Here is a 26,581-nt window from a genome sequence, read left to right on the forward strand (position 1 = left end):
GGACTTTGAATGATTTTTCCCACTATGTAGAAAGTGGAAAATGTTCATTAAGTTAGTTAAGTATCAAGAAAAAACATAGAGATGTACAGCTAAGCCATAAGGCCCATTGTAGGTTTTTTTTGTGCATTTAATCAGCCCAAGTCATAATGATTTATTTCCCACATAGAATTTTGATAGCTATGTGATTGGTAAACTTTACTCAGTACCTTATTGTTTTAGCACACCATTTAACAAAACCTCTTACAATTTGTATTTGAGATATCCAAGTGATCATAATACATCCTTTCACTGAACCTTTTAGTTTTGATAGCTGTGTATATGAAAAAATAATGTTTTGAATGTTTCTCAGGACCCAAAAATAATAAGAAATCTGTATTGTTATATTTTGTAGCAACCCTCGTGATATACCACAACGCAGAGTAAAAAGATGGGCTTTTTCTATAGAAGAACTACTATGTGATCCTGCTGGGAAGGAACAATTTAGTAAATTCTTAGATAAAGAATTCAGTGGGGAAAATTTAAAGTAAGTAGTCACACCTATTTATTGCAAACCCAATTGTACCTTTCCATAGATTCACCTGATAGTTACCTGTCCATTTAAACTTTTGGCAGTTCTATTGTCCCATCTAACAAATACAACAGGTATTGTTCTCTGTATAGTTTATTCACTCAGACCTTTAAATTGATTCTAAGAGAAATCTATCACTCATTGATTAATCTACCTGAGTAAAAAAATATCTTTGACCTATAATGGTTTTGACTTGAATGGAGAGTTTCATACCACATCTTCTTATATCTATTGATACATTTGTTATGATGAATAAAATACTGTTTGGAAATGTATTGCTAAGCCTTGGACTGATACAGGATTGGGATGCTAGTAAGACATATATTGAAATGATATGTGACAATCAATATTTATTACAGCTTGCCTACTATAATCAATAAAAGAAGATTTGTATTTCCCAGGAAAATGATGCAAATAAATTGCAAATTAAAACAATGGAAAATACTGGCTTTTAACAAATCCTGAGATACTGAGGTAAACAGTGTTTTCAGATAGATATTTTTTTTTCTATTTGTAGATTTTGGTTAGCATGTCAAGATTTAAAATGTCTACCTATTAGAGAAGTAAATTTTAAAGTTACTGAAATATTTTCGTAAGTAGACTTCAATTCAAAAATGAGAATTGTGTACTGAGCTGACTATTGGAAACTGTAATTTACTGCATATAGACTAGAGACAAAACACATTAGCAAAAATGAAAGAAAAGTGTACAAAAAATGACCATAGCACAATGACACAAAAGTGTGATGTATAAATACAGAGCAACGCCAAATGGCTATTACCAAAAATGAGTCAACAATATAAAGTCTTTTACAATGGGTTGAATGGAACAGAATTTTCACTGGATTATTGATTTCAAAGACGTCATTTCTTCTTATTCCATATTTAGAAAAAGAACGTCTCCTGTTCAATTGGTCCAAATACATGTTAACTAGTCTTTTTTGTTACAACCTTTGAAACAAACTTTTGACAGACATTTGTTGAAACACTTGTTGGGAAAAATATTCCAAATGTGATCTTGCCTATATAAATTCCAATAAATGTGTAAAGCTAGGCATGATTTACATATAGATTCTACCACTGCCACGAGTGTGATACGATATTTATCCACTCGAGACAGTTAAATTTTCAAATTTAAAATTTAACTATCAAGAGTGGATAAATATCGTATTACACGAGATTTGGTGGTAGAATCTGTTTCTCCAGTGATTTTCAAACAATACGCAGGCAAAGTTATTCCTTCTTTGCGATTGATCTGCAAAAAGATGTGTTCTTTCTATATGAAGTCACAATAGGAAATTCAGAGGAAAACAAGGAAAGTCGAGGTCACAATCGGATTTCAACCAATGAAGAACTGAGATCAAACGAACAACACATTGATTAAATTTTTTTTATACAATGGGTGCAGAAAGGGATACATTGACGAAAAATTAGAGAAATAAGATTATATGATTATTAAGACTGAACTTATACAGAATAAAACATGTTAAACAAGATTATACAATTTTTAACAAAGAGAAACATCAGTCAGCATACTTTTGTCAATCTGTTTTTGTATCTTCTCTGTAAACATGTATTATTGAATTTGCTTAAAATATTTACATGCTTTATCACTATCAACCCACTACTAGAATTGGCATTCAGACTGCTTCCTTTCATTGGACAACATTTTTCAGTGATATCTATTTATATATTTTCAGAGAATTTTTAGCTCCAGGTGCTCATAATCCAGTTAATGTAGAAGGTCGCATATCAGAATTAGTACGAGGTCGAATAGAAAATCATGTGGATAGATACTGTTTTGAAGAAGCTCAGGTAATGTATGAAAATTATTTAGATAAAAATACCTATGTTCACATCACAAGGTTCAGGTCCTAATTTATCTATTTTGGATTGAGATAGAACCAATCTGAACAATTTTTTTCTCCCAGTAAGGTAGGATTGCTGTTAGCCCATGATAAACTTAAATTTAATCACCTGTTTGAAAATATAAGGTCTGACATCACATGTTAAATTTATGCTGTAAACTGTTAGAATTGTAATGTTAAAATAAAATGTATTTTATCTTTGCTATATTCTTTATAAAAAGTCTTTTAGTAGTACATTTTAGATTCCTACTCAAATTCTGAGTTGATGCTCTGTATTGTGCTAAGGGAGATAATTCAAGTATAAATATTTATTAACGAGTAATGCAGTTGTCATATAAATCATTTGTCTCATGGGGGAAAAATCATGATATAAATAAGCAGGCTAATGAAGATTAATTATTTCATGTTTTTTTTGGTGATAGATGGAAAAATTTGAGAATAGATATTTTATGAATTTTATATCCATATATGAATGTTTTTTCCTTTGAATGCCATGATTAAAAAAAAAGTCATGTAAAATCTGAAAAACAGACTTCTGAAGAAAAAAAGATGGAATTTGTTCACTATTCAGATATAAGCTGTGTATTGTATCCGGCATGTCTTTTTTTCCTTATGTTATCAAGCAAATGATTATGTTTTTTTTAGTTTATAGATAAAGGAAGATGTGGTGTGAGTGCCAATGAGACAACTCTCCATCCAAATAACAATTTAAAAAAGTAAACCATTATAGGTCACTGTACGGCCTTCAACACGGAGCCTTGGCTCACACCGAACAACAAGCTATAAAGGGCCCCAAAATTACTAGTCTAAAACCATTCAAACGTGAAAACCAACGATCTTATACTTGTTATCTGGTTTAAATTTTGATAAATTTCTTCAATTATATACAAAATAGTCATATTTTTCATCAGAAAATCTTCTTTTTGTCAAATTTGATTCCTTTCTAATGCTATGAAAAGCTTTAAAATATCGGATTTTTATATTTGATTCCTAAGCCAATCATTGAACTAAAACTGTTTAGATCACAACGACTATAATTTTGCCAAATTTTGAATTTTTACTGAAGAAAGTTTTAACAATAAGAGAAATAGATGTAACAACTCCTTAAAATAAAATATGGCTTGATATCAACACTTTTTGAAGGCCCTTCCCCCTAGGTGATGGTCCAATGACTTTAAATTTATCAGCAATGTTGCTGTCCGTCAGCTTGTCTTTATAACCAAACTCAAATCTCCATGTCTCAACAGTTTATTGTATAAATGATCAATTATATTAACTTAATTTTGCTTCTTATTTCAGGACCATATATTTAAATTAATGAAAAGTGATAGTTACAGTCGATACCTTCGCTCAGATATGTACAAAGAATTTCTAAGTGGAACACGGAAAAAAGTAAGATTACTTCCAGCAATCAGCAACTTTTCCGCCTTCAAGCACACCTGACACTTATTTGATTTTGTTTACACTTTTGTTGTCAATATCTTTCTGCTTGTGATACATGTACAGTATTTATTTTAAGGGGTTCATCAGGGAAATGCTCTAAAATTCTTCAAATTTTAACTTAAAGGAGCTAATTTTAGTTTGCTTTGCATTATCCTTATTTTAATCCTTATCAGAATTAAGCTAAGTCAGACTTTGCTTATGGCTTCATTATTTTCAACCATGTGAAAAAGAACTGCAAAAAACACCTTTCATGAAAATTGGACCAAATCTTTGTGATAACATTCCCATGAGAGTTTCATTATTTCTTCCATCAGGTCACATGCACATTCTTTGATTTATGATTGGTTGTTTTTATAAACTGTACGATTATGAAGACTAAGGTTATAACCTTGATCATTTTAATAAATGTTCTTCAAATTTATCATATAAAAAGCTCTGATTGTTAAAAAAAGTACTGGTGTTTAAAAAAAAAGGTTAGGCTATCAAAACTTTTATGTATTCTTAAGAATATCACAATATCCCTGGTGAACTTCCCTGTTTATGAGGCATTCATTTTGTACACATGTATGTAACACAGAATGATGTGTAAATTATTGGCACAGTCTTTCATGTACTGCACAACAATGTGATATATAAGCAAAATATTTTTCAGTGTTAGTTAATAGTTTTATGAACATAGAATTTTAATGGAAATGACAAAATGAAATATCAAATTTCTTTGAAATATATAAAATATTTTTTTAAACACGCTTAAAGATTTGGTAGTTATCTTTGGCCAGTATAGTAGTCTGAGCAACCATTTTATAAAATAACGGGGTTTCATCTATTAAAATGGTGGACTAAAACAAAATTATGTTTAGAAAAATATAACCTACGCAAAAGCACATTTTATATAGCAAAAGTATTAAACAAATTAAGAGAATATGTTATTCTAATTTGTTATGAGATGATGTTTTTGGAGAGAAACGAATGAAGAAGTGCTTTTTTCTTTTTCTTTTACTTATATTACATTTTTAATCACTATTTTTTCTTTTTTAATATTTTGATTACAATTGTAGCAGTTTAAGAACTGTTCCAATGGTCCTGTTTTATAGCTTGAATTAAAAAACATTTTATATTTGAGTGAACAAAATACAATTATAGTAACAAAATCTGCATTTATTAACCATTGTTGTTATTCTTATTTTTGCTGTTGTTTTGTAAATATGATATTACCTAGGAATTTTATCTGAACTTCAAAATCAAAATAAATTTGTTCTTTCACTTGTGTGAAAAGATAATGAACAAAGTTATATCTAACTGTTACAAACCAATTAATGTAATATTTATGATCCTAATTCTTTATTTTTTTCATTTAATACAAGTCAATTTACAAAGTTTTTTTTCATTTTTATATTTAAAAGATATAAGTTTTATTTTGACCAATACATTTAATAAGATCAAAAAGATGACAAAAAAATTTATAGAAAATTTATATATTTTGATAGTATAGAAAGTAAATAATTATTTTGATTGAAAAGTTAAACATTCTGCTGTTAATTTTTCTGTTGCAAAAATAATTTTGTGGCTGCTTTTCTGGAGCTTGTATTTGCACCTATAACATTGAGGTTAACATTAGCATTACGTTTTTAAGTAGGTTTTACATCTCAATATTGTTCAATCAAAAATTCAAATTACCAAACAGTAAAGTTGATAAATGTTGCATCTTGTTGATGATTTAACTTTCTCCAATATGCTTTACATGTATTTTATTCATGTAGTTAGTACACACACAGTTGTATTTATTTCATAGTATTTTTATTTTCAAGCCTTTGCAGGGATCAAGGGCATGAGTATTCATTTATGCGTTCATTTTGTAAATACAGTTAGAATTAACATTGAGTGATTGAAAGACACAGGCTGGCTCTGTGATTTTCACAATGAATGTAATGATTGTTTATTGAACTTGTAACCTTATTACCCAGTTTTTTCTTGGTATCTTTTGTACTATAATTGATGTAAATTTTATAGGGGAATTAATAATTTAGATAATGGAGCTCAGAGATTTTTCATATTATGCTGCAAGTTCTGCAATTAGTACAGATTTTCGATACTGCTATTGTTCCATGTTGATTAGGTATAGAAGTTGACAAAGAAAATAACTACTAAAACAGTAAATTTTAAACCTTAATACAAAAACGAATCAGTAATATTTAGTACCCATAATTTGAGTGCACAATGTAATATAGAAATGAAAGTCCTTAGTGAGGATAAATGTCCATTTTCCTTTGATGTTTTTAACAGTTGTTGTACACAATTGCAGCTTTTCCTTTAATGGCATTTCATGCAGGTGTCACATTCTTTCTTCAATAGGGTTTTAGCTCACCACACCAAAAGAGGTAGTGTTTGCTTTTGAGGAACCCACCACTGAGTGTTGATTTATTAAATATAAAAAAAAAAGGGAATTCAAAGGGAATTCATGTCTGATTACTTGATTTTACTTTGTTTTTATCCCTGACCAACTAAGAGAATCAGATGATATTGTGTAAATCTCTAAATGATCCTCATTCAGTCTTACCTAATAACCAGTATAACTGACATTACTATATATTAATGTAAAAATGTTAAACTATAATTACATGTGTTTAATGTCTAGGGATTAACTGTTATTACTGTTTTAGTACTCTGTCTTGCCAGTTCTTTCTTATTGTCTTAATTTTCTGTGTATTTTCATTTTTGTATTACCCTTCAGGATACCAATATATTGGCTTCATGGGTTAATGCCAGTTAGATGCTACTGAGTTACAGTTCTTTTGTTTGTTTGGTTTTTATAAGCTGTTTGATTATTCTCTTATATCTTCTGCTGTTAAAATGGTCAGAAATATACCAGCTAAATTTGTTTTACTTATTGTGGCTATCAAGATGGCTGGAGGTCATTAGATTGGTCTTTTGCGCAATATAAGTGATGCTGAGCTATTCTTTTGTCGAATGTAGGCTTAAACCATGTTCATACATAACCCTAACTAGTAGCCTTTTTAACGAGATATTTACTTTATGCAATTTATAATAGCTTTTAAAATTAGTCAGATTTTTAGATCTCACTTGTTGTAAATGAATTGGTTGATATTTTTATTCTTTTATTTTATTTAATTTTACAATTTAAATTAGTATATTGTGTTCAGCAGTGCAATATTTATTTTTAGATTGTTGTTTGTTATCAATGTTTATGTGTATTTTGTTGTTTATTGAGTTTTTAAAAAGGATACTTTAATGAAATAATTAGGGTTGTATTAATTTAATGTCTTGCCTCAAATTTGATTCCCTGATTTTAGCATTTAGAAAAACACTGATCCTAAATTGATAAACTATTTGCTTCTACTACCTTTGAAGAAAGATAATGACTATTTTGTGGCCAGGATTATTAAAGATTAAAAGTATGGATATAACACTTATTTACTGTTAATGTATAATGTACCCCCAATATTGCCATTTTTTACCTGAAACATCCATATAAAAATAAACTGAAATCATTTTGAATAATTATGATATTATGTAGATATATTTGCTCACAATTTTTTCCAATTTTCTTTATTTTTTTGTCTATCTTATGCTTCAGTATTATTTTATGCTATTATCATAACTGGTAACAATTCCTTAACACTCTTTTACTCATACTTTTATAACCTTTCATACCTGTCAACTCTACATTTTTTCTAGAAAGTTGAATCCATGACATGCATGACAGTTTTAAGATTTTATTCAATCAAAAGTAATGTAAAACAATCAGAGGTCACAGTTTTGTTTCTTGTCACCAATGTTTTGATATTTACAAAATGAAGAAATAAAGTCTTTACAGAAAGTCATCAGTGGCGGATCCAGAAATTTTCATAAGTTGGGGACTTGGGGGCTAACTGACTGCCTAAGAGGGAGCCCACTCCAATCATGCTTCAGTGATACCCTATATAACCAACTAAATATTTCCCAGAAAAGGAGGGGGGCTGGCTCCCCTCTAAATACACCTCTGGTCATTATTCCCTTGTACAACTCTTATAGGTCAGATGCTATCAATTTTCTTTCTATACCTGTAGGTAATATCAGCAAACATTTTACCTTATAAGTGGTGGAGTCTTAATTAGATTCAATAGTAAACTTTTAGTGTAGTGACTTGGTGAGTTTCTCAATGACATTAAGCAATTTAGTACATAGAATCATTGTAAGCTTCATGACCAAGTCAGCTACAGGTCAAATATATTTGGTCCAGGAAATCATCATCTGTACATGTCTGTAGGACAAATGTAACAATACTTTTAATTATTCACATTTAATATACTTTAAACTTTTAAAGTCAGCTATTCCATTAAAATACCTCTGTTCTGATCACTTCTATCTCATAAACTTGAAGATATTATTAAGGATGTACTTAGGTGAAATTTAAAAATCAAGAAATTAAAATTGATACTACATGTCGAAAGAGCACCAGTTAAGGAACAAAATAAGCTAAAAATATTGATAGGTCATGGAGCTCCTTTTGGAGATATTTGAGTTTTAAAAAATGGCGGGAAAAGGCTGACTTGGACTTTTACCTTACTTTTGCATTGGTATTATTTGGGTCTCAAATCGAAAGAACAAAAATTAAGAATCTGCTTAAATTTTGGAAAATGGCCTTATATGAGCTACTGAAGACTTCTATGAAAAGAAAAATGTGTGTTATGTGGCAAATTATTTTACCCTGTATTGATATGAAAAACCAAAGAGTCCAAACATCTGAAATCAATTTCCAAAAACCTCAACTAACTATATCCTTAAGTCATGATAATTTATGAAGGCAGCCTATCCTCTGTTATCTTTTGTGTTGAGGAAAACATTGTTGACAGGTATGAATACACCTTATCGCTATTTGTTCACCATTACTGGATATCACACAGGTTCATGTAAAATTTTTAAGTCATAAAACAAAATATCTGAAGCCACAATGGAAAAGTGATTGTGTATGACGTCAAAAGTTCAAGCGGCCGGGTCAGCCGAGATTAGCGATAAGGTGTATGAAACTAATATAGTATTTGTAGTTTTGTTGCTTCCTATTAAAAGGGTACATATTTTATCTCTCTAGGTCACATCTAGGCGATCAACAACTACCCTAATTTCTAGTATGAAGTTTCATCATATATTCATTAAAACTCAAAATAGTGCTTTATGTATGCAATAACTGTTTCCATGATGCTATAGATGAACATATAAAAAAGTGCATCTTACTGCCACACAATCTGTTTGAAAATGCACATTTGAGATCTTTTATAAATCCATATTTGGTATGATGTTATTGATGTGTTGGTAATTATTGTATCCTTGCATTTTTAGTTCGATGATTACACTGTTGCAGAAATTAAGGCCAATAATTAACACTTGACTTATGATTTTCTAATAAACATAATGATTTTTGTGAAATCTGTTTATCTTGTATTTGAGGTGATATTTTTCTTGTTTAGGAAGGAATTTGCCCACAAGGTAGATTGGTGGTATAAAAGGTTTCAAATAGTTTGGCCCTTTAACAACTTATATGTCTTTTTTGGCATGGTATTTAGTAGTATTAAGGATTGAAAAAAGTGCATGCATTTCATTCAAAACTGTTTCTTTAGAGCTAAAAATTTAATAAGACAAAAGAACAATTCAAACATCAACCAGTGATGTTATCTGATAGGGAGAGAGAATAGTGGTGCATTGATAAATTAACAAAATAGTTAAACAATTTAAAATGTTTTCTTTTTTTCTGTCTCACAGACGAGATCCATTATACCAAAGTTACCCAGTTTAAACCTAGGAGGCAACCTAGGAGGACAGTGATTGCATGGATGCTGCATTCTGCTTTCTTTTCCTGGTTTCCCATCATGCCATTACTGCACTTCCTGTACAAACTGGTATCCTATCCTGCTATATCATCACTTTCTGTAGAGCATGGTATCCCTACTTGATATTTATTGCACTTCCTATCTTTACTTTTAAAACTGTTTGTCACTCTTTGTACACTGATTTTTGTTCAAGGATAATTTTTTTCTACTTTATAAAAGAAAAAAAATCAGGTTTGAATGATAAACCTGCTTTTTCACAAAAAATGTTTTCTCTTCAAATTCATAATTACATATAAATCAAAATTTGTATTCATGAATAGATTCATTGACAAAACTAATGCATATAAATTTAAATATCTAAGCATTTAGTAAATTAAAAATCAGTTTTGGAAAGATTGCTCCTTTTTATTTTTCAAAAGAACTATATATTTACTAATGAATTGATTCAGAGTAATGAGTTTTGAACACTTGTGAAAAGACTACTCAAATATCTGTACATTAATTTGCACATTTATCTCTCATACTTTGATAAAGATTTCCTCATATATACCAAATTTATTCATTATTTTAAAAAACTGTATTGTAAAAAATCTGGTTTGTTTTATTAACATGTTTTTAACAGAGAATAATTATTTGTAAAGAGTTCTTTCAATGGACTAAGCTGTTGAACAAAATTACCTGGAGTAGATTTTGTATACAAATAAATAAGCAGTCTTGGATTTGAGGTTTATAATTTTAAAAATTTTTCTTACTTAAATTAAACAATTATACCATAGATGCTTTTAAAGTCAGTTTTGTACAACTCTTAACCTCAGCAAGGGAACTCTACTTTGTATTATTTATATATTGTTGTTACATAAATCTAAATTAGTTGTTTATTCCAGTACATTTTCATATTTGTTAATGTTTTGTGCTTTCTTTGTTTACCTGCTTTGTTTGTAAACCTGCTTTTCCTTAGATATTTCTTCAATATATGCCTTTTACCTATAACATTACTGAAGTTTTAAAGGGTTTTTCTAACAAGATACTCATCTTGTCCTGGCATGTTTCAAGAGACATGTAAACTTATTTTTCTACAAGCCATTGTACAAGTATTAGGTATACAAATAATTATTTGCTCCATTTGTATAGTGTAAGAATAAAGTTTCCTATTATCTCCTGTGTTGTGCTAATGATGAACTTTAAAATTACTGTTTATGACTATATATCACAGTTCATTTTTTTAGCCCTGTTGGTTTTCCTCTTAAAAGTGCTAAAAGTTAAAAAGTGCAAAGATTTGATTGCGTGATAAAAATAATGTAAGTACTTTAAAAAAAAAAAGTAAAATTATTCTCTACCCCTACCAAACATGAGGAAAACTAACTTAACCTTGGTTTATGACCTGTTTCTAATGATCATTCAAATGAATGGGATATTTTAGGACATTGCCCATGAATAGTTTATAGATTAAGACATATGCTGTATGAACTTAATTCTCAAGTACTTAGTAGTTCTACATATGTAGTTTTTTCAATTTATTGTTGCTGCTTTGAGAGGAAAGAACTTGATTAGAATGACATGTTATTTATAACTATTGTGATTCCCTCAAGATGTTAAGTTATAGCCCTGTCGCATTTATTGCATTTAGATCTGATATTAAAGGTCACATCAATTTTAATTATATCTATATGTATATATTAGTTAATTTAATGATTAGTTGCATATTATGGATGACAACTATATAAAACATTTTCTTAAAATGTATGAAGTTGTTGAATTTGTGTAAGAATAAGCTGTTAAAATATTTGTTCTTTTAAGCTCCCCTAATACGCCATGCAAGAGCTTTTGTCGTCACTTTGTATCATTTGTCATGTATCTCATAACATATATCACTAAGATAAATGGATCCAAGCTTTATAAAAATATTTCTTGACTAGGACTTGTTTCTTTTCCTAACCATCCAATATTCAAGATTAGGATTGCTACTCATAATTTTTTATCTAACAAGGAATAATGCTGTATTTAAACATCTTCATCAATAAAAAAAACCTGTTTATCCGAAAAAGATGTTATTGTGGTGGTTTTAGAAGAATTAGGAATTTTGTAGTAGACATAAAATTCTAGGTAATGTGCTCTGACAAGCATAACTTTACATGAGGCTCTTTTCGAAGTACATGTAAACAGTGTGTTTTTTTGGAAGTTACATAGTCTCTGTAAAGGTTGGAGTACATACCATTAGATATGGATGACCTTAAGTTGTTTTGATCCAAAGTTGGTGGTAATGATGCCAACCTAAAATTAAGATTTCCACCATTGTTAAATATCTATTAATTGAGCTTTATAGTTCATTAGTGAAGACCTTACAACCAATGTCAAGATATAGAACAGCAATAAAAACGTTGTTCCTTTGATGTAATGATTATTTTTTAGTACCTCATCTAATATGTGTCTCATTGAAATCCAATTGATGTTATTTCTTCTAAATATATGTACTTTGTGTAGATACAAATGAAACATAATGTGAGGAAACATCATTGAGACAAAATATATAATTGTAGCATTAGGCAGGTAAAACTATATGCCAACCTCTATATCTTCCAAAGTGTAGATATGCTGAAACTTTATATTATTCATGGATAATTCTATGCTGACCCTACCTCAGATTTAGAGTTGAGTATCTATCAGAATTTTAAGTAAGGTGATTATATCCTTTTCATTTTACCTTTTTCTTTCCCCTTAAGATTCATTATCATATGCTGCTTTCAATTTAAAACATATGACTTCTTGATGACTTGTGACCAACAATAAACTTTTTCAGGTAAACTTGTGTTTAAAAATTATTCTCAATTCATGGCAGTCATAATGCTGTGCCCTGCTAAGTCCTTTACTTTTAGTGTAATTTTGATAATGATGTGCTTGAATTTAAAATGCATATCTGAAATCACGACATTGATTTGGGTCTTATTGCTGAATCTAAATCATAAAGCTTTGCATAGAAAATTATATGTCAAGCTCTTTGCAACAAATTTTTCTTTCCTTTAAAACATTGACTCAAATATAAGTTGGGCAATCACAGGCCCTTTATAACCTATAGTATTTTTTCTTTATAAAGCTAACCATTGTTATAGAATTGATTGTTAACAAGTGAAGTTTGTAAATAGATTTTTATCTCTTTTAAGAAAGAACTTCTAAGATTTTACATGTTGGGTTTTGTGTCCATAGATATATGGAATTTGCATAATATTATGTATAATATAATGATTAATTAAAAGATATGAAAAATGTGTCGTGTTGAAGTTTTCATTTGTAAATGTGATTAAGATTAAACATTAATAATTACTATAACAAGACTGTTTGGGTTTAGTGGTAGTTATTTGCTTTTGTGAATTATAGAAAGATGTGTGTTTATTTAAAACTGTTTACTTTACTGACTATAGGTTACACTTTGTAAATACAGCTGTTTCTCAAACCACGCCTTTTTTGGGGAGATTTAGAATATTCATAGAAAATTAATTTTGTTTACATACTGGTTCCCAGTTATGATCTCTGCGTTACCAGTAAATATACATGTGCAATTTGTTTATATTGAAATCTGTGGTAACCTCTTATTCGAGGTAGGGGTAGTTAAGAAAACTAGTATTAATTTAAACTGTGAGAAGTTCAGGGCATATAAACGTTGAAAATATGCCACACCGCCCTATATTTTGACCTTTGAAAAAAATTGTCGTGCATATGAACTTTCAATTCTAGGATAAGATTTTATTCAAAACTTCATAGTAAAAGTGGTACAGTTTTAGCCGTAAAAGGAGTTCCTATGGGAAATTGAATTGTCAATATTTACAGAAATGCAACCGTAAGAGTTTATGCATACAAAGCGTAATAATCATATGACGTTACAATATGTAAGGTTGACAATAATAGTTGCATAAGTTAGTGTCTCTGTATCTGTGTATTGCGGCTAATTCGTAATAGAGACCTTTAAAAACTGGAGATGAGTGTAAAGATGCATTAATTGACAATAAACAGTACTTGATTTCTAAGTCAACTCCATACATACATAAACAGGAGTTCATCTTCAATGCCATGGGCTTTTGCCTGTATAATGCCTACTCCGTGATTTTCTAATGATTTCTTTTGCGGACCACAGTGTTTCTCTTGATCTTTCTCTCTTTCTTTCACCTTTTGATTTTCAAGGGAGATCTATCTTTATTATATGACTTGTCATTCTTTAAAACAATCAATCCATTTTCAATTGCTTTCTTTAACTTGATCTATTGTATCCCTTTAATGTTAGCTGATATTGTAAATCTTTATTATTTATGGTTTTTATTACTCTCCAAGACTTGACTCCATATATCAAGACTGTTTGAAATTTGTGAATTTTGAATTTTGTAAATTTGAAAAAGTTGCTGACTTCATATTGGTCCAAGTCGGCAGAAAGTCGTTTGCTTTGCTGATTCAATCCATTATATCCATTGTATTGTCTGAAATTCGTAGCAAGAAACTTCTACAATATTTTCTCATTTTCGTGTAATGTATAGTTTAGAAGATTTGTCATTCAGGCCATGTACCTTTGCCTTTCCTACATTGAACTTAATCTTACAGAAAGAGCCGTTTCATTTAGTGTTGAGGTTTTCTTTTGCACAGTTATTCGTCTTGAATAAATTGTGTTCCTTCACCGTCTTATTCTAGTTTTTTCGATTTCAAAGTTTTTTTCATCATGCACATGTCGATGATAACAAGGAAAGGAGAGGAGAAATCGTGCATCCTGGTAACACACCACACTGTGCTTTGAAGGAGTTGGTGTAGAACATATCATTATGATGAAATAAGTAGATGATGTTGATGATTTAATCATTACTTTAAACATGCTGTCACTGTCAAGACATTCGAGAGGCTTTCTAGAAGTCAACATTCTCTTGGCAATTACACAAAGGAAGCCTTTTGCAGGTTCAAAAGTAGAAATGTACCAATCCAGGTGTTCCAGCTTTTCAGGTCGCCTTTTTGCAAGCTTGATCCTTAGCCCCTTTCCCAGTCTTGGAAGAATAACCTCAAATATTCTACTAACTACTGAGTACTGATTTATGTTTTTTCTATATCTCACTTCAGGGGTTCTGCACTGATGTGTCTACCTCATATGATTTCGCATTTCTGGCTTGGTGGTAGCACTTGCTTAATGCTCTTGTTATTTGGTATATTTCAATTTTCTTTTCGCTAGTTTGTCAATTTTCATTATCTCTTCAGTGTTGTCAAATTGTGCTGGTTTGATAAGTCGATGTTTTTGTTTTTGATTTATAGTTTGCAATATATTTTGTATGATTGGGTTACATTTTTGTCCAATTATGGGATCTTTAAGACGGGAAGGTTATATGCAATCCCTTATGCTGTGTTTTCGACTACATTTCTCAATTAAGTTAATCTGTCAAAGTAGAAGATAATGGGGACTTTTTACAGACGCATGTTTCAGAGACTTTCTCTATCTTCAAATTATAATTATGTAGTCTATCTATTTATTTTTAATATCTGCCGTTTGGTGACTTCTATGATAGCTTAGTATATGTCCTTTTGAAAAAACAAAGATCCTTCAAACACAAAGTAATTTACTTGGCGAAGATCTTTTAAAAGACAAAGTATTGCAGTTTGTGGTAAAATTGAGTCCTTTTCCTGCTTCATTGTTAGATGCTTAACATTGAATCAGTGTCATTTTTGAATATTTAGAGTTAGATCGTCTTTTTATAGGTTTCTGATCAACTGGTTGCCAATCTGAGACGAGTCCTTTTTGGTTCTTAACTTAAAAGACTATTGTAAAGCTCCCACGGTTCTTGTTGTATGTTTGTCCTGCGTATACTATGACCACTACCGTGTCCATAACAATCGATCCGTTTGCTTGTCTATTTACATTTGCCAACTTTGTATAAAGTAAATTAACACCAAAAAAAATTCTCAGAGAAAAAAAACCAAACCGAAAGTCTCTAAGCAAAGGGCAACATCAAAGCTCAAACACATCAAACGAATGAATATTGTGACGGATGGGTCAGATAAATGTCTGGACACGCAGTAAGCAGCGTCTATTCCGTTTGATTGTATAATCTCAACTTAATATAGTAACATATTACGTAACAATAGAACAAAGTTTACAAAAGATATGATGACGTTAAAAGTAACGGAAAACGGCGTTTAAAGTAGTTTTAACGTGTGACGCGTAAGTAAACTGTATATAAATCACCGACATACTCGGTGCCACCAGATGCGATGTTCATTAGCTGTGATGTAAAGTGGCATGCGGAAAGAACTTAATAAGATGTATCTCACAAATAAGAAAAATATTATAATATTACATTGAATTTGACAGTCTTTTCACACAAAAAAATAAACACAAGTCTGTTAGTTTCACACGTTAGTTTCTTCGTTCACTTTAGTCCATGCTGTTGACTTCTATTGTGTAAAGTTTCGTCACGGGTCGATTTGTAATTCCTGACTTGGTACACACCATAGCAACGCGTACCAAGCCGTCATTGTCATTAATAGTGTCCTGCACAATACCAAGTTTCCAATGTACGCGTTTCGATTCGTCGTGTATCTGAACAACATCTCCTTTTTTATTCTTCAAATTTCGACTCCAGCATTTTGATGATATTCTTGCAATGAAGTAATGTATTCTCCTTTTCATCGTGCCCAGCAGTTCTCAATCAGTTGTCTCTGTCGTATCGCTTGATAGTTCATGTTTGTATGCGTTAATTCACAAACATTTAGATTTTCATTGTTTGCGATAGATACTGTGTTGTTATTCTTCGTCCCTGTATAAGATGGGATGGTGTGAGCGGCTCCGGATCTCTGATATTTGTTAAAATATACGTGACAGGTTGGTCGTTGAGTGTGGCTTCGATCTCTGTTAATACGATCATCAGAGTCTCATCATTGACATGCACGCGTCCTAATACTTTCTTATTAAAAGTGATGTTTTTATTAAGCTTATCAATCTTTCCCACATGCCCCCGAACCATGGAGCTCTATTTGGCACGAATTTCCATTCAACGTCAAAACTTCGAATATTTTCCATACCTTTTGTAGAATTGCAAAGTCGTGAAATTTTGCTTGATGCCGCTTTAAATGTAAGCACATTTTCTGACTTCATTAATTTATCATTAATCAACTGTCATAGTCCTGACTTGGTACAGCCATTATCTTATTTATAAAATTGTGGATTATTAACCGGTATACCGATGTAACAATTCTTGTCATCGACTTATTTTGTTGTTTCATCTTTCTCATAAATGTTCCATACATTCCACGCTGAGAATGGTTTTTTTTCTTGCTTTTTTCTTGCGGAAAAATATCACAGTTGTGTTCCTTGTTCCATTTCTTAAAATGGTTTGGCTAACCGAATGCGACCCACTATCTTTTCTTAAAATGTCCTGTACCAAGTCAGGAATATGGCAGTTGTTATCAAATATATTCTATGTATGTTTGCGGGTTTTTTTTTTTTGCACTTTAGTGTTCCTGCTGTTTGTTTTCTTCTCATAGTTGATGTGGTACCATCGGTTCTAGTTTGTAGCCCGGATTTGTTTTCTCTCAATCGATTTATGAACTTTGAACACTGGTATACTACTGTTGCCTTTACTTAACATATCCACAGTGTCATCTGTATGACTTGGGTTCTCGTTGATACAATCCGAATGTTTCCGTAGCTGTACTTATTTGTTTTAATCATTTTTATGCTTTTAATTCAATCATAGTTGCTTTGATAGTCTTCTAGATATTTGGTCTGCACGTGCAATGCAAAATGTCTATCACTATTAACTATACCCTCATTTGTAAGCGTCAGTCCATATTTTACCCGAAGTTTAATACGGACGACCTTAATTAAGGACCCATCTCTTGTATTTATTGTTAGTTTGTTCTCGTCCTAAAAATGCATAAAATATTTGCTACGGGACAAATTCAGTTTCATATCCCTACAAGTGAGAAAATAGGAATATGTGACTCTGTTTTTTTGTTAATCATGGGGTGTAACGGTTATAGGCTTTAATCAAATGCTGGCTAAAGAAAATCAAAGTGAGTTTGCTGTTTGACCTATCATACATACCATCCTACCAGGTAGAAACCGCACAAGGATAAAATACATCCGTACTGAAATGAACGTGCACACAATGTGTGGCCAACATATTATTCTACAAACTGATTTAACTGTTACAATACATTTGAAATACTATAATTTTGTACAAAAAATTGTTAAGAACACATAAATTGTAGGACCTTTTACATTCATGCACATAGCATGAAATCATAAACAGATGTCCAAAAATATGCCTTATCAAAAGATCGCTTATTTATAATGTAACCATCAATTGATAGTCATTGTATAAATGTATAAACATAAGCTATCATGAACTTTGTATGAAAACGTATATACACAAAGCATCTCAAAAAAAAGATATAATCGAATACAGCCGTGCATCAATCAAATAAATGTTTTAGAAAGCTTATATAAAATCTAAGATAGAACTGTTTGACAAATCTTAAACCGGCAGTAACCCACGTTGCAAAAACCTCTCTCGGCAAAAAGTTATGTATGTAACAATGCACTCTAAATTGTTTACAGGTGTCTACAGATCTGAATTTACCGCAAGCTAAAGTCTGAACTTTATTACATTTACAACAAGGACATTAATGATAACATACCTAGATTTTTCTAATGAATCTTATTTCTTATTTTCTGATGAAGGTTATAACACAATTTTCAGATGAAGGTTATTTCACATTTTTTTTTATTGTAGATTATTAAAAATAATAAACGCGATCACTGAAAATCGGCGTCATATACTTTATGTGCTGGTTTGTAAGGTCATGCATGCTGCAATGTACATTGCGTTTAAATGTAAAATCAGTATTTAGTTCTATTATAATCTTAAATCAATCCTAATTCTATCTTACTCTTGAGATATAGTTTTTCAAATGTGACGTCATTTTTGTGATGTTTCAGAAATTCAAATGTGACGTAATTTTTGTGCCTTTCCACCACTTCGTATGTGACATCATTTTTATGATTTTTTGCGTTGATGCCTGGACTAAGTCGGGTGTGTCTATTTTTCTGTGTTGGTCTTTGCATTATGTATTCGGGTTTTGTTTTCTGTAATTAGTTAATACTTCAGTTTCATTATGTATATGTTTTATATTCATTTGATAAAATTTACTGTTTGCATAGCATAAATTGTTCTAAATAATAAGGGTGTTATTATCCCAAGCATAAAAACATAACCGTATTTGACACAACCTTTTTCAATTTTTAATTTTCAGTGCTGTACAACTTTGTACTTTTTTTCACTTTCGATCTTTTATATCTGGGCGTCACTGGTGAGTCTTGTGTGTACGAGGCGCGTTTTTGGCGTATTGAATTTTAAACCTGATGCCTTTTGTTATCTATAAATCATGTGTTTCTTTGTCTAATACGTTCTCCTATTTATTTGTATTGTAGTCCTGTAATATTATGTTGTCATTTCAATGTTATATTTAACATTGCCATTAAAGTGCGAGGTTTGGCATGCCACAAAACCAGGTTCAACCCACCATTTTTATCTTTAAAAATGTCCTGTACCAAGTCAGGAAAATGGCCATTGTTATATTATAGTTCGTTTCTGTGTGTGTAACATTTTAACGTTGTGTTTCCGTTGTGTCGTTTGTTTTCTCTTATATTTGAGTGTGAATTCACATTACTATAAGACGTGTCACGGTACGTTTGTATCCCAAATTCATGTATTTGATTTTGATGTTATATTTGTTATTCTCATCGGATTTTGTCTTGTGCTTAGTCCGTTTCTGTGCATGTTACATTTTAATGTTGTGTCGTTGTTCTCCTCTTATATTTAATGCGTTTCCCTCAGGTTTAGTTTGTTACCCCAATTTTGTTTTTTGTCCATAGAATTACGAGTTTTGAACAGCGGTATACTACTGTTGCCTTTATTTATATCATTGAGGCTTTTCCATATCAGAAATATTTGCAAATAGTTGAAGAGAAATGAAAGGAAAATTTGAGAAACAATCAATAAAAGAAATACATTGGTATAAAAAGGTGTTGAGGTACAGTAATACTATTTGAAAGTTGTAAACGCAGTAGTATCAGATGTTGTATTTATTTATTTGTTTACTTTTATACTTTATATTGTTTATTTCTTTTTCAGAGTAAAAAGCGACTAGAAATTAGAAAAGTAGTTGTTTGACAAAATAGTAACCTATAGAAAATATTTTACTGGACATATCAACTAGACGATACATCCTGATGAAAACACATCGGATTGATGTAGAATTTAATTAGAGGCAGTAAACGAGCATCCGGTGTAAAACAACTGCTGAGAAAAACCTGATAAGAATATTCTAATGGAAGTAACGGAAGTCAAAGTCTGACACGACATTATAAGAATAGTCCAATGGATATAAGACAAAAGGAACAATTCCAGTTTAAAAGCAAAAATCTGCTTATAGGAGCGTTGTTTGAAATTAAGGCTCAATGTCCAAACACATAGCAATATAGCAATATACGAAAAAATTTGACTATTGTAGTAAATGATAGCTCTTGAGTTAAGTTGTCAGAAGTTACTGTCAACAACTTATGATGATATGAGGTAATATTTGAATGTGTCTGTTTGTGAATCTGATACCAAATGTAACTTTCAATTTAATATCTCGCTTTCTGAACAATATAATAAGTACAAAATAAGCTCTGTCTGACGAGAGGAGCAATGTAATTTGTGCTGCTGGTTTTTTTATATAATTGTGATAGGGCTTTTTTTAACCGTCTTTCATATTAACTTATACAAAGAGGTTTGACAATTTCCCATGTATTTGATAACTATAGTAATCAAAATCGAAAACGTTTTCTAAATTCTCCACAACACTTTTAAAAATATCAATGGTTGACTGTAAAAGAGGGACGAAATATACCAAAGGGACAGTCAAACTCACAAATCGAAAAGAAACTGACAACGCCATGGCTAAAAATGAAAAAGACAAAAAGACAAACAATAGTACACATGACACAACATAGAAAACTAAAGAATAAACAACACGAACCCCACCAAAAACTAGGGGTGATCTCAGGTGCTCCGGAAGGGTTTGTAGTAGATCCTGCTCCACATGTGGCACCCGTCGTGTTGCTTATGTGATAACAAATCCGGTAAATAGTCTAATTCGGTAGGTCACATTCATGAAAAGGAAGGGGATTGTAGTTACGACGTAAGGAACATATCCGATATCATTTGTGAAACGGTTATTTCATAACGGTCAACCAACTCGTGATGGCGTCCGAAAAATTTACGAAGGGATGATTTCAACTTCACCATTTGGAACTCTTGGTTTAATAGCTTCCTTGTGAGCAGCAATCCTCTATCAAGAAAATCATGATAGGAAATGCAAGCACTGGAATATCGTATCAATTGGGAGATATATACCCCATATACAGGTGCTGCTGGAATGTTGCTACTTAGAAATGGAAAGTTCACAATTGGAAAGCTGAAGTCATCTCTTTTGTCGTAAAGTTTGTTTTCAACCGACCCTCATTGTCAATTTCTAGATGTAAGTCAAAATATGAGGCCGACTTAACTGTATCTGTAGTATTCTTTAGCTCTAGTTCGATGGGATAGATGCGTTCCACATAGTCACCAAATTTTGAATTATTTAGTGAAAGAACATCATCTATATGGTTACATTCCCTTTGGAAAGGAGCATAGAACCAAATCGAATAAGCATGAATAATAAAATCTTTCACGTTTAGTTAAATCATAGTTTTGTTTTGGAAAATACATCTTATTCATTTTTTAAACAATGTCAAAATTGATTAAAATTGCAGTTGTGAGACATATAGAAATACTTATAAATTAATTGAATGTTTAATAATGTTAAATAATTGTACTTATTATTCAAATTCGTTAACATTTATAGAATATTGAATTTTAAATGAAAAGATGACTTTTTGAAAATGAACATAGTAGATATAAGGAAATAGAAAGAAAAATTGTCTGACCTCTTTATCTAATCACTATTACAAATCACGTTCATACCTACGATGAAGTACGATATGTACGTTGGAAAAAGTGATACAATTTAAACTGAATGAGCAACAGGGTATATATGAATAAAAAATGGAATGGATGTATGTATGCACATAGCTGATATATTGAACAAAACACACACTTTAATGCTTTCATTATTTTACAAAAATGTAATTCTGGTAAAGAATGAGTTCATTATATATCTTCAGACACATAAAACATAATTACTGGTATATTTTAAAACAAAAGAAGGGCGGGTCAACTTTTTAAAACTGCTTTAAACAAAGGTTGAATTTGTGTCCGCAAGATAACTGCAGTAATATTAGTCCTATTCAATTAAACATGCAATATTAATTCATTGTTTATAAAAGAATATGTTTTTATATCGAAACATTCTTTGTTTCATGATCAAGTTTTGTTGCATACATGCACACACAATTTAACATTTCTGCTGGACAACTTTACTGATCTGAGCTCGATCTAGATTACTTCTATTGTATATATCATACTATTTACTTCTTGTATTGGATGCTTCCACACATGATTGATCTATATAAAGTATTTTGAACTAAATAATGACATCTCATCGACACTGGCTATTCGAGATTCTAATTTTAGCTCGTTTAGTACACGGACATTCAACAGTTTAAAGGTGTCAGACTACCAATTAAAAATCCTTATCTCTTCAACCAATTGTTACATTTTTCACAGCTTTCTAAAAATTTCACCTTAAGTTTAACTTCATGGAAATCGGTATATCCTGAATCGTTCATGGCAATTTTCAACATACCTTTATAGCCTTCTATGACAAAAAATGACCTAAGAACAGAGGTACTCCAAAAATAACCCCTGGTTTTCTGGAAATCTTCAATTAATATACTATCGAGCGCATTAGTCCTTAATTTTTAATGCAAACTCATAAACAAGTAAATTTTGGCTCAAAATGGTCTAAAGATATTTCTCTTTCATCAATAGCTTCTTTTCTTCAAATTTGTGCACTATTGTGTGTCAGAGTAGGGCTACTTTTACATATGTTCTAAATTGGAGGGTGTAATTGGTGTCTGACACCTTAATTTACCTTGTACCATGTTTGATTATGTTGCTTTTGACGTTATATCGTTTGCATTCATGGAGAAACTTTTAAAGGTTTTCGCATAGTTATGTTTATCTATAATGATCATTTTTATTTAACAAATAAATACTGTACAAAAAGTAAAATAACAAAAGTCCCCAACTTCCAAGAAAAATTAAAAACGGAAAATTCTTCATCAAATGGTACAATGAAAAGATTAAACACATCAAACGAATGGAAAACAACTGTCCATTTTTTTAAATATCTGTTGAGAAGGTGAAAAACTTGTTTTTTTTCAATCAACCATTTAAACTTGATTCGTATCACATACATAGTTGTTTTAAATACTTTAAATTCCACAGGAAAAAAATCAATGTATGTATGCATTTCAAAAAATGGAATGCTTACTTGCTCGTATAGTATAAGTTTGTTTTACCTTATTCAATATGCAAATCATAATTTTCAAGTTATAGCAAAATAGGATGATTGTTACCAATTACATAGTTTCCATAAAATGTCAAACTTTCTATCACACACAATAAAAAAAATTCCCTACAATACAATGTATGGACACATCTTAAAGTAAAAATGTAAATGTGAATAACGACTTTGCATAAGCTTATTAAAATAAAAATGCAGTTCTTAGTGAATATCTTAAGAAGTCACTTACTATACCAATTTTCTCGTTCTTAACATGTTAAATTAATGCTATATTGATGATATTGATAAATTTAATATTTTTTTATCTATTTAAATTAAGTAAAAAAGGATGCAATGGTTGAAGCAGGATGTTAATTAAAAACAAAACGAAAGAGAGAAAAACTTTACAATACAATTCAAACTCCAAGTAAATGATTATTATTAATTTTGATAGTCGTTGGAAAAAAATAACCTCAAAGAGGCAAAGGTCTTTCTTTGATTATACATATTTTTTTTAAAAAAAGATGGAGCAGACACCAAAATGAAAAAAAAATCGAAATCCAGAAGTTCAATAAAGAAATAAAACACTATGATCTATCAGAAACGACGAAAATGCAAACAATAGCCCACAAAACTCTCCACAGAAAACATGGTATAGAGTAACACGACAAACAAAATAATAGGGATAATCTATAATTCTATATCCCGGAAGGGTAAACAGTTCCTAATCCAGTAGTTTCATCTGCCGTGTTACTCAGTACATATTCACCACAAAGAGGGGACGCAATTGCTACAAGTGGGACATATTCGTTGTCGTCTCTGATATCGTAGTTTGTTAAGTTTGCTTTTGCGGTCAAGAAACTTACATACACCTTTCAAAATCCCACCATTCTCAGGATATTCATATATAATAAAAAAAAAAATCATAACAAGTCATATGTAGATAAATATTAATACATCCGTAACTTATTCTAAAATATGTTGCGCTCGCACCTGTACTCAATATAAGCTTCTGTTGAATTATTTATCTGCTTATTTGATCATTGATTACATCGAAATGACTGTTCAGCTTCAATCAAAAAATGAATGCAAGAATACTGTATATAATGAATGTACTTTGTTTGCTGCTGAGTGAAATTTCACATAACATAATAAAACATGATATTATTTGAACTGCTTTGATATTCTTCTTTATATTATTGAAATAAGATGTAAAGTTGGCCAATGAAACAACAACATAATGACATACCTGTCACTGGCGGGTTATTGTATGAATGTAACAAATGTTTGGGAAGGCATAATTTTGATTATGTGGCATTAATCTTGGACATGGTCGGTAATCAAGTATGAAATTTGAAATTAAAAAAGTTTTAAACTGTCTAAGGCCGTAGTTTTTTTATTTTTAGTTTTACGAACCCTCCTACCCTAATTTTTGCCAAATAGGAAAAAAAATAAAATTAAAAATGTTGATTTTTATTTTTTTTTCTCCTCCGACCCAGTGTTTTTCATGCAAAAAAAAATAAATTTTAGTTCATAACTGCATGAAAGAATCTAAATTTATGCTCTTGGTGATTTAGTAAGTTGTTGCACATTGATTTTCAATTCAAACCTTGTCAAGAAAAAAAAATAGTTGTTACACTAGTAGAAAATCTCCTGGAGAAATAAAAATAATTTTTTTTTGATATTGACGGTTGGTATTACAAAAAAAAAATCAGCAGCAGCAGTTTTTTTTTTTTTTTTTTTTCGTCCTCCTACCCATTGGTTTTGTCAAAAAATTTCGTAAAACTAAAAATATAATAACTATGGCCTAATAGTAATAGTAGCTTTATATATACAAGTTTTGCGACTCAATAGGACTGGTCTAACAGAAGACAATCTTTACTGTAACTCAAATATTGTTTCATTGCTGGTTTTTTTCTTGTTGAGATTTCTTTGATAACTTTGATTCTCTCTCTCTGAATGTCAAGTTTGAAATATTGTATGAATATTCAAGATGTCATTTTTATATCTTAATGTTAGAAGGGTTAACAACCTGGGTTTCTATCACACAATTCTAAAGCAAAATTGGGAGTCTCCAATTAAAATTCAAAACGAAATGTAGATGAATAATGCTTTCTTTGAAAAATAATAAATTTCAATGGCATCAATGACAAAAACTTTGACATTCAGAAAGAAGAACGCATTTGATGAGAAGGCTAAGACACAGCGTCGCGGAGCAAAGGATTTTAAAACTGGAATGATCTGCATAATTTGGAATGTGATCTCGAAGTCAACGGTAAGCTTAAGAAGAGTAAGATCTGATCAGTAAGTGACGAAAAGGGAGAAATTTCTCAAGTGTGAGCAGATTCTGTTTTGAACAAAGAGAAAGAATTGGATTGGCATTTATTAGACAGGATGATGGTCAACAGAGAGTGAGGAGTTAACACCGAAATACGTGTCCTACAAATTAGTCTAAACCAAAAATAATAAACAGCGATCGGATCGGGATGGTAGGTAAACGAATCAAAAATTTATTTTGAATTAAGTAAACTGGATTAATAATCGTATTGATGGTACAAAACGGTCCGAACAGAGCACACTGCAAATTCGTCTTCGCTGAAGTCGTTATAATCCATTGCATTGATAATTACATCTTGGATCTTGGATCTGTAGTATCTAGCTTAGTGTATAGATCTTCATGTCAACGTCGACACCATATTGAAGGGCCTGGTACAGGCTTTATAAAAGGGGGGAGGAGGACATAATTCCATTACACAGAAGATATAAAATTTTTGACGATTTAATGCTTAAACAAATCAGACAAATCCGGAAAACATAATATAATTATTTGTTTTTGGCGATCAAATGGGGGGATTGGCCCTATATGCGCCCTGAATCCGCCACCAAATATTCTTATTTAGTTGGCCCAAAAATGCCCAAATAGATGTATATACAGTAAAACAAACTGTCTTTATATGTGGGAAAGAACACGAAACAATGTGGTACTCATATTTACATCTCGTAGGTTTTAACGAGAGCATAAATAAATATACCAAAAATATACCTGTCAAAGAGTGCACAGTCACAATTTTGTTTGTCATTATGTTCCCTTAGAGATTTGCGTATGTATTTACTTCCGTTTAGGAAAGTATATATTTTAAGTATTTATTTGTTTTTTAAGTCGAGGTGCTGCACAATTTTTAACAGGTAGTTACAATTCGCAACGTATATTTTAAAAATAATTATCAATTTTAGATAGATGCGGTCTAGGTTTATTTTAAACTGAATTTTTAACTTTTATTTTCAACGACGTCACATTTATTTGGAAAATTTTATTGATCCGCAAGTATTAAAAAACGATATAATTTACCACAATTTTATCTA

General features: G+C 30.8%; 1 protein-coding gene across 5 annotated transcripts in view; it reads left to right on the forward strand.

Annotated features, from left to right (window-relative positions):
* LOC139514443 (regulator of G-protein signaling 7-like) overlaps positions 1–24,387 on the forward strand; it is a 93,557-nt gene extending 69,170 nt beyond the window's left edge. For 3 of the 5 annotated variants that reach the window (XM_071303724.1, XM_071303726.1, XM_071303728.1), the window contains 5 exons: positions 392–523; positions 1,086–1,160; positions 2,268–2,382; positions 3,735–3,827; positions 19,861–24,387. In XM_071303724.1, the coding sequence (XP_071159825.1) occupies positions 392–523; positions 1,086–1,160; positions 2,268–2,382; positions 3,735–3,827; positions 19,861–19,899 (454 nt within the window). In that variant the 3' untranslated portion in view covers positions 19,900–24,387. Of the gene's footprint in view, positions 1–391; positions 524–1,085; positions 1,161–2,267; positions 2,383–3,734; positions 3,828–9,635; positions 12,967–19,860 lie in introns of those variants that run through there. The other 2 variants (XM_071303725.1, XM_071303727.1) reach the window with 1 other exon arrangement.
* Positions 24,388–26,581: the final 2,194 nt, after the last annotated feature.

This window comes from Mytilus edulis, chromosome 3 (genome assembly GCF_963676685.1).
Source record: "Mytilus edulis chromosome 3, xbMytEdul2.2, whole genome shotgun sequence".
In the NCBI taxonomy this organism is placed as follows: Eukaryota; Metazoa; Mollusca; class Bivalvia; order Mytilida; family Mytilidae; genus Mytilus; species Mytilus edulis.